The sequence below is a fragment of the Hemiscyllium ocellatum genome, chromosome 28 (assembly GCF_020745735.1).
Source record: "Hemiscyllium ocellatum isolate sHemOce1 chromosome 28, sHemOce1.pat.X.cur, whole genome shotgun sequence".
Classification (NCBI taxonomy): Eukaryota; Metazoa; Chordata; class Chondrichthyes; order Orectolobiformes; family Hemiscylliidae; genus Hemiscyllium; species Hemiscyllium ocellatum.
Window position 1 is genome coordinate 4,896,450 of NC_083428.1, and position 13,740 is coordinate 4,910,189.

General features: G+C 42.2%; 1 protein-coding gene across 1 annotated transcript in view; it reads left to right on the forward strand.

Moving 5' to 3' along the window:
* Positions 1–13,740, forward strand: part of mau2 (MAU2 sister chromatid cohesion factor) — a 59,137-nt gene that overhangs the window by 31,700 nt on the left and 13,697 nt on the right. The window contains exons 11-17 of the mRNA XM_060846628.1: positions 2,078–2,155; positions 4,219–4,284; positions 4,754–4,837; positions 5,236–5,285; positions 7,193–7,270; positions 9,619–9,730; positions 11,253–11,343. Coding sequence (XP_060702611.1) covers positions 2,078–2,155; positions 4,219–4,284; positions 4,754–4,837; positions 5,236–5,285; positions 7,193–7,270; positions 9,619–9,730; positions 11,253–11,343 — 559 coding nt within the window. The remainder of the gene's footprint in view (positions 1–2,077; positions 2,156–4,218; positions 4,285–4,753; positions 4,838–5,235; positions 5,286–7,192; positions 7,271–9,618; positions 9,731–11,252; positions 11,344–13,740) is intronic.

Here is a 13,740-nt window from a genome sequence, read left to right on the forward strand (position 1 = left end):
GCAGGGATCCAGGTTTGATTCCACCCTCAGGCAAATGTCTATGAGGAGCTTGTCCATTTTCCCTGAGCCTGCATGTGTTTCGTCCGGGTGCTCCAGTTTCATCCCACAGTCCACTGATGCGCAGGTTAGCTGGATTAGCCATGCAAAATTGCCCATACTGTCCAAAGATGTGCAGGCTAGATGGATTATCCAAGGAAAATGCAGGGTTACTGGAATAGGATAGCGGAGTGGCTTCAGAGGGTCGGTGTGAACTTGCTGGGCCGAAGGGCCTGTTTCTACACCGTAGGCGTTTTGTTCTGTTCTATTCCATTCCGTTCATAAATAAAATTACTAGGGATTCCAGAACAAACAGGCTTAACCTGTGGTTGATGTCAGGAAATACTTCATAGAAAAAATAATGATACTCTTGAAATTTCTCACCAAGAAGTTTTTTGTTAGACAAGCAAGTCTATTACAGACTAGAATAGGAAATTAGAATTAAGCTATAGATCAGGTGTCATCAGATTCAATGGCAGCAAAGGGCCTGAATAACTTCCTCTCTGTCCTCCTGATCCTGAAATTGGATCTCCAATCAATGCATTGTTGCAAATTTAGTTTAAGTACTTTAATGTTTATAATTGGAACTTGTATCTGCTTTCAAAAGTAAATAGTTTATTAATTTCTATCAAGGCTGAAAATGTGTTGGGTTACAAATAAAAAATCCTACAATAAAAGTCAAAATGAAAATTATGTATTTATACTGTTAAGGCATCACTTGAATTCTGAAATACATTGTCTATTGTAGAAAAATAAACTTAAACAAGCTATGTTTCAGTTTTGTAGCAGTTGCACAAGGCATCATAGTTTTTTTTAAATTCCCCACATCTGTTTATTTCTTTGAGGCTAACAATCATGGGCTGTTGTTCATTAAAGTTTGTAAACCAGAGTCCTTTTGACTGACCGGATGTAAGGTTCTTGTCACTCAACCTTTACGAAGAAACCTTTGACAGTATGGGCTGAGTTGGGGCATCCTTTTAATCAGTGAGATTATGCAGAGAAATGGGTTTCATGGTATCATAAATCTAAAGTGGCTTGAAAGCAGGAGTCTGTGGCATATCAAGGTGATGTATTGTCTCTCTTACCTAGCTTAATGAGCTCCTCGTGATATCTTCAATCTTTAGGAACATAGGAAATTGAAGCATGAGTAAGCCACTCGTTCTTTCGAAACTACTCCACCATTGACCTAGATCATGGCTGATCATGACCTCAGTGCCATTTCTCCGCACTATTTCCATATCTTCCACAGACGCTGGGCATAAAATTCCAAAGATTTACCACCCTCCGAGTAAAGAAATTCATCCTCGTGTCAGTCCTAAATAGCCTGCCATCTTATTGATGAGTCTTGTCCTGTCTTAGTCAAGGTTTTCCTAGGTTGATTTGGTTTCTTTGCTGATTTTTAACAAATCCTCTGCAGAGAATACTTCTGAGTGCAATCTTAGTTTGCTAGCAGAAGCCAGTCTTGGTGTAAGTGCTAAACAATCTGGGATTCTTTACTCTAGAAACTAGAATACAGTAGAGCAACCTGATATAAACTTAAAGACTTCTCATGAGATTCAATTGAGTGGAAGCAGATAAGATATTTCCACTTGTAAGATGTTAGTCAGTAGTAAATTCAATAGGGAAACGCAGGATAAAATATTTCCATCAAATAAGTGAAGCTGCATGATTAAAATCTTAAAATTCAGTCCAATAGTTATGAATTCTTTTGCAAAAAAAATCATTTTCGTCATGGAATCTTTTCAAGAGTATGTTGAGCAGGTGGACCTCACTAACGCAAATAGTTCAGATGAACAGTGCAAATGTGTAGGGAATCCAACTAAAATTAAGGAAGAAATAAGTAAAAGGATATGCAGAAAGGGTTAGATGAAGTAGGGTCACAGAATGCTGATGTGGCATGTATTCTATTTAGGTAAAATGGGCTGCTTCTAATGCTATAGATTAACACCTGAGGCAGCTGGTATGTGATCTCTTTTAGTGAAGTAACTGAATGTAGTTTTTGATCAAAGATTTATTTCATTGACATTCTTTATCTTGTCAGATTTCTCAGGTCTGTCAATTGTGTCAGCAGTCTCCCAGGTTATTTTCAAACCATGCTGCCCAGCTTCACACGTTACTGGTAAGTAATGAAAAATAACGAAGATTCACTACTTGGTACACTTCTTTTTATGTAACATTTTCTCTCTCCTTTCCTCTGACCCCTTTCCTGGTAAAACTTGTTCTGAGGAAAACAGTCCACTTGAAAGATGGTTAATATTGGCAGACCTTTCATACACAGGTGCACACACCCCTTACCGAATCTAAATTACCAGATCGCGACGAAGTACAGCATAAGGCCTGAGTTGACTTTGCTTCCTCACTAACCGATTTTCACATCCCACTTGAAGTTGGCCAATTCAGAACCAACTAGAATGAAACCGGCGGATGTTTATAGAACTCCACAGTGTGGAAACAGGCCATTTCAGCCAACAAATTCACACCAACTCTGCCAAGAGTAGCCCACCCAGACCTATTCCCTTACTCTATTACTGTACATTTACCCCTGATAAATACACCTAACCTACACACCCCTGAACACTATGGATAATTTAGCATGGCCAGTTCACCTAACCTGCACATCTTTGGACTGTGGGAGGAAACCCATGAAGACACGGGGAGAATGTGCAAACTCCCCACAGATGGTCACCCGAGGCTGGAATCGAATTCCAGTCCCTGGCTCTGTGAGGCAGCAGTACTAACCACTCAGCCACTGTGCCATCCCAAATTGATGCCCTGTTTCTGATGCAATCTTCTACATTGTGTATTGTACACTGTCCTGTGGCGATGGCTGAGTATGTGGAGTTAATACCAGTACCTCGCCGAGCAGTTCAGCCCTCTAACTAACTGATGCTTTGCTTATAGGGGATCTGAATTTAAATTCCAATCTCTGTTTGATTTCTCTATCTATTCTGTTGGTGAATTTTGGCAATTCTCAGCCTGGGATATCTGGTCAATCTGATCCACCTGGTAGAAGGAGTTCCATTGTGGGAAGTAGGAAGCACTGAACATGATTGTGCAGTTGATGGTGTTGAACTTCCTCTAGAACTGTCTCATCACAAGGTGACTCAGGAGGAAGCAGTCAGGCCCACAAGCAGATGGAAGGGTAGGAGCAGGATGGGTCTGCGCTGTTATGCTGTAGAATGTGTTCTCGAAGCTCAGCTTTGCAGATATTTTCTAGTCAGTCTGTTCAAGAATGTTATGACACAGCTCTGGACTAGATGGGACATGAATCCCTGGCTCAAAGGGAGAGATGCTGACACTGCCACAATAGCCCTAACACAAACTAACTCTTTTAATCAGCCTCATTGGGAGTGTTCTGATTAACCTGTCGAGCAGGTGAAACTTGAACCCAGGCCTTCTGACTCAGATAGGGACAATACCGCGACACTTTAAGGGCCCCTCCAAGCTGAACTTCAGTTATTTTTAATCCACCCTGTGCAGGGGTGTTATGACGCACTTTTGGACCATACGGGACTTGACCCCAGATCTCCTAGATCAGAGGTAGGGACATTGCCGCAAAACCCAAGATTTGCAAAACCTTTATCCTCACTACATCCTGGTGCACCACGTTGACCTAGCAAACAGAAACGGATGAGTTGATATCCTGCTTCTGATGCGTAATCAGAATTATAATCATAATCATATTAGATTAGATTCCCTACAGTGTGGAAACAGGCCCTTCAGCCCAACCAGTCCACACCGACCCACCGAAGAGTAACCCACCCAGACCCATTTTCCTCTGACTAATGCATCTAGCACTGTGGGCAATTTAGCATGGCACACCTTTGGACTGTGGGTGGAAACTGGAGCAACCGGAGGAAACCCACACAAACATGGGGAGAATGTGCAAACTCCACTCAGACAGTCGCCCAAGGCTGGAATTGAACCTGGGACCCTAGTGCTGTGAGGCAGCAGTGCTAACCACTGAGCCACCATGCCGCCATAATAATGTCACTGTTTCCTAATGTTATTACACATGGCACACTGGAATTATTCCTATTACTCAGTGGCTTTGCTGAATTCTCTCTTGCTTTCTGTCACTCCTTCTCTCTTAACTTCATAAGGATGACTTGACTTGTTCACACATTTATATAAATTGAACATGTTTGCCAGCAAATAATTACTCCTGTTTTCCTCCCACAGGGTTTGTACTGCATCTCTGTAAACTGCATGGACAATGCAGAAGCACAGTTCACAACAGCACTTAGGGTAAGAGACCTTTCATATTTATTTTTACGAACCGTAACGGTCCTTATCGTGTGGTGAGTTGGGAGCAGAATCTTATCTGAAACTCTGTATCTGGTGTTAGCTTTGGCTTTGTAGGTGGAACGCCCATCTCTGGGTTAGTATTCCTGGGTTCAGACCCTACTCCAAAAGCTTCTGCACAAAATCCATACTGACTCTCCAAGTTCAGAGAGCATGCTGTATTGCTAGAAGTGCTGTTGTTTGGATGAGGTATTAGGTCACAGACCAGTTTGTCATGTCAATGTACATAAAAGATCTCATAGAATTAAGCAAAGCAGATTTGGGGAATTCTTCCCTAATGACTCAACCGGCATCACTGTCCGATACTCAGATTGCTGTTTGCGATTTCAGGTTCCGCATGATTTGACTACAACTTTATTAGTAACCGACTATACAAATTCCAAGTATTTCTAAACCTATTCTCTTGTTATAGTTGACTACACATCAGGAATTATGGGCGTTCATAGTCACAAACCTGGCCAGCGTCTACATTAGGGAAGGCAACAGACATCAGGAGGTAAGAGACTTGATACGCACCCCATTACTGTAAACTCTTAATTTCCCAATTTTCCCCAGTGGGATTGAAGCCCATGTCCCTCTCTTGATACTAGTCCTGTAACAATACCACTACACCACCGTCTCCCTGGCATGGTGAGAGTCCACGTGAACTCCTGACCTACAAAAGTGCTTTTGTTGATATCTTGAAGGATTTCTGAGAGATGTAAAGCTATTTTATAAATGCAAGTCAGCCCTACACCACAGTTTGTGAAATGCGTGCATCATGTGGGTCTGCAGCTGCTCATCTTGCAGAATCGGGTTATTAAATAATTTATTTTCCCTTCCTTTTGCAAGGTTGGATTGTTGTACTTCAGAGTATTAATCCATTTACAAGATTTTTTTTGTTGTTTATTATAGTTGTACAATCTATTGGAAAGGATAAATCCAGATCACAACTTCCCAGTCAGGTAAGAAATTCATTGGTTTCTTTTTGTATTGCTATACAGTGCCTGAGAGTTTATTATCCAAGGGAAAGCATTTTTACTATAGCTGAGGCTACTTTGCTTTGATGATTCAAATGTGTCGAGGGGACTTTGGACTTGAATGCTGTATTTGATCTGGTAATGCTTGATGGGATGGTATTGAGGAAATTTGCTTTGCGTCTAATCTGTGCTGTTTGTTTCCATGAGAGGTCACTGAAAGATTTAAGGGTAATGCATAGATGAGCAGGAATAAACTGTTCAACCCCTTGAGCCTGTTGCACCACTCATTTAAATCTCTGATCCTCACCTGAACTTCATCTTGGTTTTTCTGTCTTTACACTATATCCCTGATAGACTTGCCCAAGGTCAAAAAGGTCGATCTTATCCTTTAAAGTTTTAGTTGCGTTACAGCTCCCTCAATATCCAGAATCTTTTCAGACACAGAGTTCCCAGTTTATACTGCCCTTTGAATGGGAAAACCTTCATGATTTCACTCCAGTAAGGCTTATTTCTATTTCTGAATTTAAACTTGTACCCTTTTGATAAGATTCTCCTAATAGAGAAAATAACTTCCCTATCTACCTCAGGAAGTACCTTTCTCAACATTTTGACTAAATTCTCAATCTTCAACACTCAAGGGAATATTGCACAATTTGATGTAACTCCTCCTCATAATTAATATTTTTAAACCCTCCTCTTCTGGTGAGTTAAGGGGACAGTAGAAACAGGATTACGTAGTGATTCAGAATTGAAGTTCAATCAATCTTTAAGTGATGGGAAGGGATACCTCAACGATTTCATTTCCAAGGCCACTCTTACTTGCGATGATTTTATATACGACTAGAGGGAGCGATGTTAGATTTTTTTAGAAGGTTATGAAACAGGTGATTCAGTAAAATTAATTATTCTGAAAATGAAGGAAAGCTGCAGAGACACATTGGCAGCATGGGGAGTTGTTTCAGTGCAGAAACCAAATTCCCTGTTGATAAATATGAGGAAATGGACTTTGTTTTTTTTTTAAACAAAAAATCATGATTGCTCAGAGCCTGCAGATTGACAAGTCTATTTCCATCTCTAATGCAATAAACCTTCTGCTAACTTCTCTTTCTCTTTCCTGTGTTGAGGGGGCTGACTCTTACCAGGATGCAATTCCACCATGCTATCAGTACTTCTCCCAAAGGATATGCAGAGGCTAGTCAGTAAATGTCAGCCAACTTCCAAACTGTCGGAGGGATTATCTCAACAGTCCCTGATCCTCACCCAGTGTCTGTATACATCTTACATTGTTAATGCGTCTTTAGGGCACTGGATTGTAACCTGCACACTCGCTTGCACCGTTGCCTTGCAGATTGACTGTGCTCAGTTTTCATTTGTATGATATCTGTGGGGGTGTTGGTGAGTGTGAAATAGCATTGAGTGACCCAGCACTGCCACTAGAGAGAGAGAATGTGTGTGCGCGTGTGGGGAGGGCAGGGCAGAGGGCGGGGGGGGGCAGGGCAGGGCACAGCAGAGCAATTGATGGCACACCATTGACACCTGCCAGTTGAAAGTTCTTGCACTGTCTACCAGACTTCACTTTGCAACCTCCTGCTGATTTGTGAGCAGGAGGTCTGGCACGACAGAGTTGCTGTTGTCTCCATGGAGATGCCAACATCAGTCAGTTTCAAATAAGCAAAGTCTGTGCATTTTGTAAATGTAATTCAAAAGCCCAGTTGGAAATCAGAATTTTCTTTTCCTGAACCAAGACACGTTTCAAACACTCCACTTTCATATGTGTGTTTCTCCCGGAAGAGGACAGAAATTAATTTTTGGCTTCTTTTCTTTTGCCACCCATCGTACACTGTCATGTCTTTGTGCCTGAAATAACACTGTGTCCTACTTGTGTCTTCCAGTTCTCACTGTCTCCGAGCAGCTGCATTCTACATCCGAGGCCTCCTGTCCTTCTTTCAGGGAAGGTACAATGAAGCAAAGTGAGTGTTTAGCTTTCCACAGCTGCCTGATTGTTTAGTTGTTGAGGGAGACATCTCGAATGAATAGAGTGGTTGCTTCCATTGTTCCACTGAAATACCTTTCACTCCAATTCTAGAATCACAAAAGTGCTTGATCTCTACCCGCCTTCTATTCCCTTACAAAAGCAAACCTTTTGGCTCAATAAATATGTGACTTCAACATCTTGTATTAATTGATACTTTTTTTTAAAAAAAACTTTTAGAATTTTGTGAATACTTGGTTATTTCAGTTCTTGAAATTCTGCTTTGATTCCACAACCTCTAGCTGTCATCCGTCACCTAGACTTACAGATGTGACCTGAGAAACCTCATCTTCAGTTACACATTTTGGCCACTATTTGTCTCTCTGGATAGGGGTTGTTTCCCAACAGTGATACTGTTGCAGTAGTCAGTCTTAGATTTATCTGCCTTCCTTAAATGACACTATTGGTAGCTTATTGATATTTAAACTTGCCAGTTAAGTTTGAAAATTATTTGTGTAGCTCATTGCAGAAGTGATGATGTAATGATTAATGCAAGTGATTCATTGTTGGAGTTGAGGTTTATAAGCTTGTGTTTCGATACTATATGAGATCATATGGCCAACTCTGAAGTCTGCCTGGTAGAAAGCCTGGGTGAGTTGATTGTTAGAGTTTAAAGGGGCCCAGATTGTTTTAGTGGGCAGACTTTTACACTGGCAGTAAAAGTGGCAGAATGTGTGGAAGCAGTAAAAATATTCTTGAGTCTCCAAAGGCCCAGAAAAGCATAGAGAATGTTTTCGATTGTAAGCGATTGCTTTAAACTTCCATTTATGTCCAGATTAGATAAAGTTTGGCTTCTCGAAGATATCTGATCAGCATTTCTACCTGGGTACAATGCCCTGGATGACAGACATTGTCATGGACATCTGGGAGCTAGAGTGGTTAAAAGGTACCTGTGGTTCACCATGTGGGTGGGAGCTCACACTCCAGTTAGAATTTAAACAAGTTGGGAAGCTGTGACTGGAGAAAGAAATCTCCAGGAAAACTTGCAGTATGAAAGACAGACAGTTTTGAGGTTCCATTATACATAGAGGTTGGTGTGGTGCGGGAACAGTCCACTTCTGCAGATGCTGGAAACTAGAGTTTAGATCAGAGTGTTGCTGGAAAAGCACAGCAGGTCAGGGAGCAGCCGAGGAGCAGGAAAATCGACGCTTTGGGCAAAAACCTACTCCCCCCCACGAGACCTTCCCCTCACTGAAGACGAACGATCTGTGCTCAGCAAAGGCCTTACCTTTAAGCCCCTCCATCCACGCATCAATGACTTTAATACCCACTTTCTTCTGCTTGTCTAGGTCAGCTGTATTACAATGGGGCAGTCTTCTCCTGGCCAATAGGTTTGCTAACTGACCTTTATTTATTGTCATATGGTGGGTGAACTGCCAGTTTCTGTACCTGCCCTGGCCACCTAAAATATTCTGGGGATCATGTCAGCTGTAAGCATGAGGATTGATAGCCTTACGCCCCCTCGCCAATAATGTCTGTCAAGGACATGTAAGATCCATACTCTGAAGTTAGAAAGAATAGTAAAGGAAAAGACTTGAAGATTTACTCCAAGTGCCAAAAATCATTTTAAGACTGATCCATTGACATAAAATGCACTACTTTTTTTTGGGATGTGTTAAAAATTGGTGCTTTTATCTGTTTGCTAATATCTTGAAATGTGACAGTCTGTATTATCTGTTCCACTATTAACTACAATTTTCACTTTCTAAAAATAAATCATCAGCCTTTGCAGGGATCATAACATCATTACAGCATACAAACTGTGTAGAAAGGTCTCAAATTACTTGTCATTGCCTCTAACTTGCCCAATTGTAGCTGTTCTCCATTGTAAAATTCCAGATGCTCTCATCCTTGTGCAGACTAATAATGAATGATGTGAGAAATGAAAATGCAAGGTCAGGGAAAAGAGCAAGAAACATCAGAGACTTAACAGGCTGTTTCCCTAATCTGGATCGTTTACGAGTAGGTATCATAGTCTGAAGCTAAGGAGTTTGTCATTTCACAGTAAGACAAGGAGAAATTTCATAATCCGAATTCCAAAGCTTCACATTTGTCCAGCAGCCTTGATCTTACTAAATGGCAGAACAGACTCTAGTGGCTGTATGGCAACTGGTATTATTTTCTTAAGGTTGACATAGATTTGGAAGAACTGATTGATGTTCATGGACACAAAATGGTGTGAGGAAGGAGAGTGCACTAGAAAAAGGTACATCGGTCCCTTGCATTTCTTGTCACAGCAGATCTCTTCTCGAAACAGTGACTGACTGAGTGTTCTTTGTTTTTAAGGCGATTTCTACGAGAGACTCTGAAAATGTCAAATGCAGAGGATTTGAATCGATTAACAGCCTGCTCCTTAGTGTTACTGGGTCACATATTCTATGCACTAGGAAACCACAGAGTGAGTTGAGTCCTCTTACTAAAAAATATCATGATGGGCATTTGGTTTGAGTAGCTGTGTTGCAAAATGTTTATTCAACATTGAAGTAGGTGAGGGGGCCCAGTATTTCTTCAGTCTTGCCATTTCACCTGCTTTGATCAATGTGCTCTGCCCTTTTCCTACTATGTACAGTAATGCAACAACTTATGCATTTGTTGTCTGGTAAGTTCAGTCTTCATACCTGCAGAGCACCGTTACAGGTTCAGTGGGTGCTGATGCTTGCAGTGCTTCCCAAAGGTTTTCCTGCTGTGTACCCCATTGTAATGCTTCATATTTGGTGTAATCCTAGAATGTAAATTGAGCTGTTGAGTGCCTGGGTATTCAAACAACAGATGTACAGGCATAAAAATTAGGACAACTTGTCATTTCTCAAGGTGTATTTGTGTGATGGGGGCTCAGAGCTCATTGGATTGGGCTAGTTGCACATACAAAAATAATCATGCTTATTTAAAAATGGTAAATCAGACTCTCCGCTCCACAGTCACTATTGCTGCCCCTTGCTTCGGCTCACAAGCAGCTGTTTGGGAAACACTGGCTTATTTTTGAGATTGGCCCAGGACTGTGCCGTTTTCCTTGCACAGTTATATGTCTGTCTCTCTCTCGCGCTCGCTGTCTCACACTCACTCTCACAAGATCCAGACAAATGCTTCCGGCTGCAATAAAGTTGGAGTTGCTGGCTTTCAGATAGGACGCTAAACTGAGATCCTTACTCCTGCTCTCAAGTTGACAATGGCACAGTTTTAAAGATGAATGTGATTATCCAGTAGTGTCCTGCTCTATATTTATTCCTCAGTCAGGCTTTGTCTTAATGATGAGCGAGAATAGTGACAGAGTAGGCAAAAAAAATCATAAAATCCCTAAAGTGTGGAAAGAGGCCATTTGGCCCACCGAGTCCACACTGACCCTCCGAAGGGCATTCCATCAAACCCACTACCCCATTCCTATAACAGCATTTCTCATGGCTAACCCACCTAACCCCCACATCCCTGGAAACTATAGCGTGATTTAGCATGGCCGGTCCACTCTAACCTGTACGTCTTTGGACTTTGGGGTGAAACTGGAGCACCTGGAGGATACCCACGCAGAGATGGGGAGAATATACAAACTCCACACAGACAGTAGCCCGAGGGTGGAATCAAATCTGTGCCCCTGTTGCTGAGAGGCAGCAGTGCTAACCACTGAGCCAGTGTTCCATAGTAAAGTAAGGGAAGCAAATCCTGCAGTCCAGATCCAACTACTTCTTGGGGCATCCTCTCCCACGTTCCCAAAGATCTTCAGGTTGCAAATCATCCTATTCGGTCACAAGATCTTGGCAAAGAAATTGTGACCCTGTGTAGACACTGTTGTTGAAGTGAGGGACAGCGATAATGTTGTGTTTAATTATGCCATAATCTAATCTATTATAGAAGTGACCGTTCATTTGACAAATCTATGTGAAAAGGGTTCATTGAGTTCACAGGCTTGCTTGTCTTCCATTTCACAGGAAAGTAATAACATGGTGGTGCCAGCCATGCAGCTGGCAAGCAAGATCCCAGACATGTCAGTGCAGCTGTGGTCTTCAGCCTTACTCCGAGGTAAGTAAAAGTCAGGTAACGGGCAGTGTTCTATCTTGGATAGCTGTGTGTGGGATCTAGGGTGATCAGGTATAATAATTAAATGCATTACAATAGAATCAGAGTCGGTGTGGAACTCTCAATCAGATTTTGTTTCCCTTCCTGGCAGTTTGTTCTTCCTATGTTTACCTTGCTTGTTGTGAGTGTAGCATCCTAGAGTGTTTAAAATTACATAGATGTGACATTTTTTACTAGAATCAATGTTGCCGGATTTTGTCTTATTTGTCTGCTTTCTTCAAGCAGAAAGTGGGCCATTTTGTTTTATTTGTTCTGTTACCCACTTACATTTCTCTGACCCCCAAACACCCATCCAGACATCCCGCCAGCAGCGCCCTGACCTCTAGTCACATTAATTCATGGTGGAGTAAAGTTCCATAGTATCGTGCATTCTCTCCCTTCTGTCATATGCAAGAAGCCATTCTCCAAGTGGAACTGAAGCTGTTCACCCAGGTAGGGCATCACAACCAAGAATGATCCTCACTTTCCCACTGCTGATTTACTTTGAGGAACCATCAGGGTCACATTTCAAGTGTTGCAGAGTGGAGGCTCTGACAGAATTCATCCATCAGCTCTGGCTTGTCAGATCATCCAGGTGGAAGGGAGCTGAGGCTGCTTTATCTGCTCCAACCAAGTAAATTCCCCTCTGTACTTTGCACTAACATGATTAGCGGAAGTGAAGAATGCTAAGGTGTTTTGTCCATTGAGAGTTGTTCCACATCTAAATTTCCAGTGTTGTCAGAGTCTAACGGAACAACTGTGCTGAAACTGCATTACGCTTTAGCTTTAGGCTTCTCTTTTCAGTCTCCTAAACTGCAGCCTTTTCAGTTTGATGCTCAGTGTCAAAAGAACCATTACTCTGATCTGTTTGTGCACCTCATAGAGTCATAGGGATGTACAGCATGGAAACAGACCATTCGGTCCAACCCGTCCATGCCGACCTGATATCCCAACCCAACCTAGTCCCACCTGCCAGCACCTGCCCCATATCCGTCCAAACCCTTCCTATTCATATACCCATCCAGATGCCTTTTAAATGTTGCACTTGTACTAGCCTCCACCACATCCTCTGGCAGCTCATTCCATACACGTATCACCCACTGCATGAAAGCGTTGCCCCTTAGATCTCTTTTATATCTTTCCCCTCTCACCCTAACACTATGCCCTCTAGTTCTGGACTCCCCCACGCCATGGAAGAGACTTTGTCTATTTATTCTAAACATACCCTTCATGATTTTATGAACCGCTGTAAGGTCACTCTTCAGCCTCCGACGCTCCAGAGAAAGCAATCCCAGCCTGTTCAGCCTCTCCCTGTAGCTCAAATCCTCCAACCCTGGCACTATCCTTGTAAATATTTTCTGAACCCTTTCAAGTTTCACAACATCTTTCCAATAGAAAGGAGACCAGAATTGCACGCAATATTCCAAAAGTGGCCTAACCAATGTCCTATACAGACACAACATGACCTCCCAACTCCTATACTCAATACTCTGATCAATAAAGGAAAGCATACCAAATGCCGTCTTCACTATCCTATCTACCTGTGACTCTACTTTCAAGGAGCTATGACCCTGCACTCCAAGGTCTCTTTGTTCAGCAACATTCCACAGGACCTTACCACTAATTGTATAAGTCCTGCCAAGATTTGCTTTCCCAAAATGCAGCACCTCGCATTTATGTAAATTAAACTCCCATCTGCCACTTCTCAGCCCATTGGCCCATCTAATCAAGATCCTGTTGTAATCGGAGGTAACTTTCTTTGCTGTCCACTATACCTCCAAATTTGGTGTCATCTGCAAGCTTACTAACTATATCTCCTAGTTATGTTCACATCCAAATCATTTATATAAATGATGAAAACTAGTGGACCCAACACCAATCCTTGTGGCACTGCACTGGTCATGGACCTCCAGTCTGAAAACCATCCCTCCACTACCTCCCTCTGTCTTCTATCGTTTTGAGCCAGTTCTGTATGCAAATGGCTAGTTCTCCCTGCATTCCAAGAGATCTAACCTTGCTAACCAGTCTGTCATGGGGATCCTTGTCAAAAACCTTACTGAAGTCCATTTAGATCACGTCTACCAATATGCCCTCATCAATCCTCTTTGTTACTTCAGAAAACTCAATCAAGTTTGTGAGATCTGATTTCCCACGCACAAAGCTATGTTGACTATCTCTAATTAGTCCTTGCCTTTCTGAATACATGTACATCCTGTCAGAGAGTCATAGAGATGTACAGCATGGAAACAGACCCTTTGGTCCAACCTGTCCATGCCGACCAGATATCCCAACCCAATCTAGTACCCTTGCCAGCACCCGGCCCATATCCCTCCAAACCCTTCCTATTCATATACCCATCCA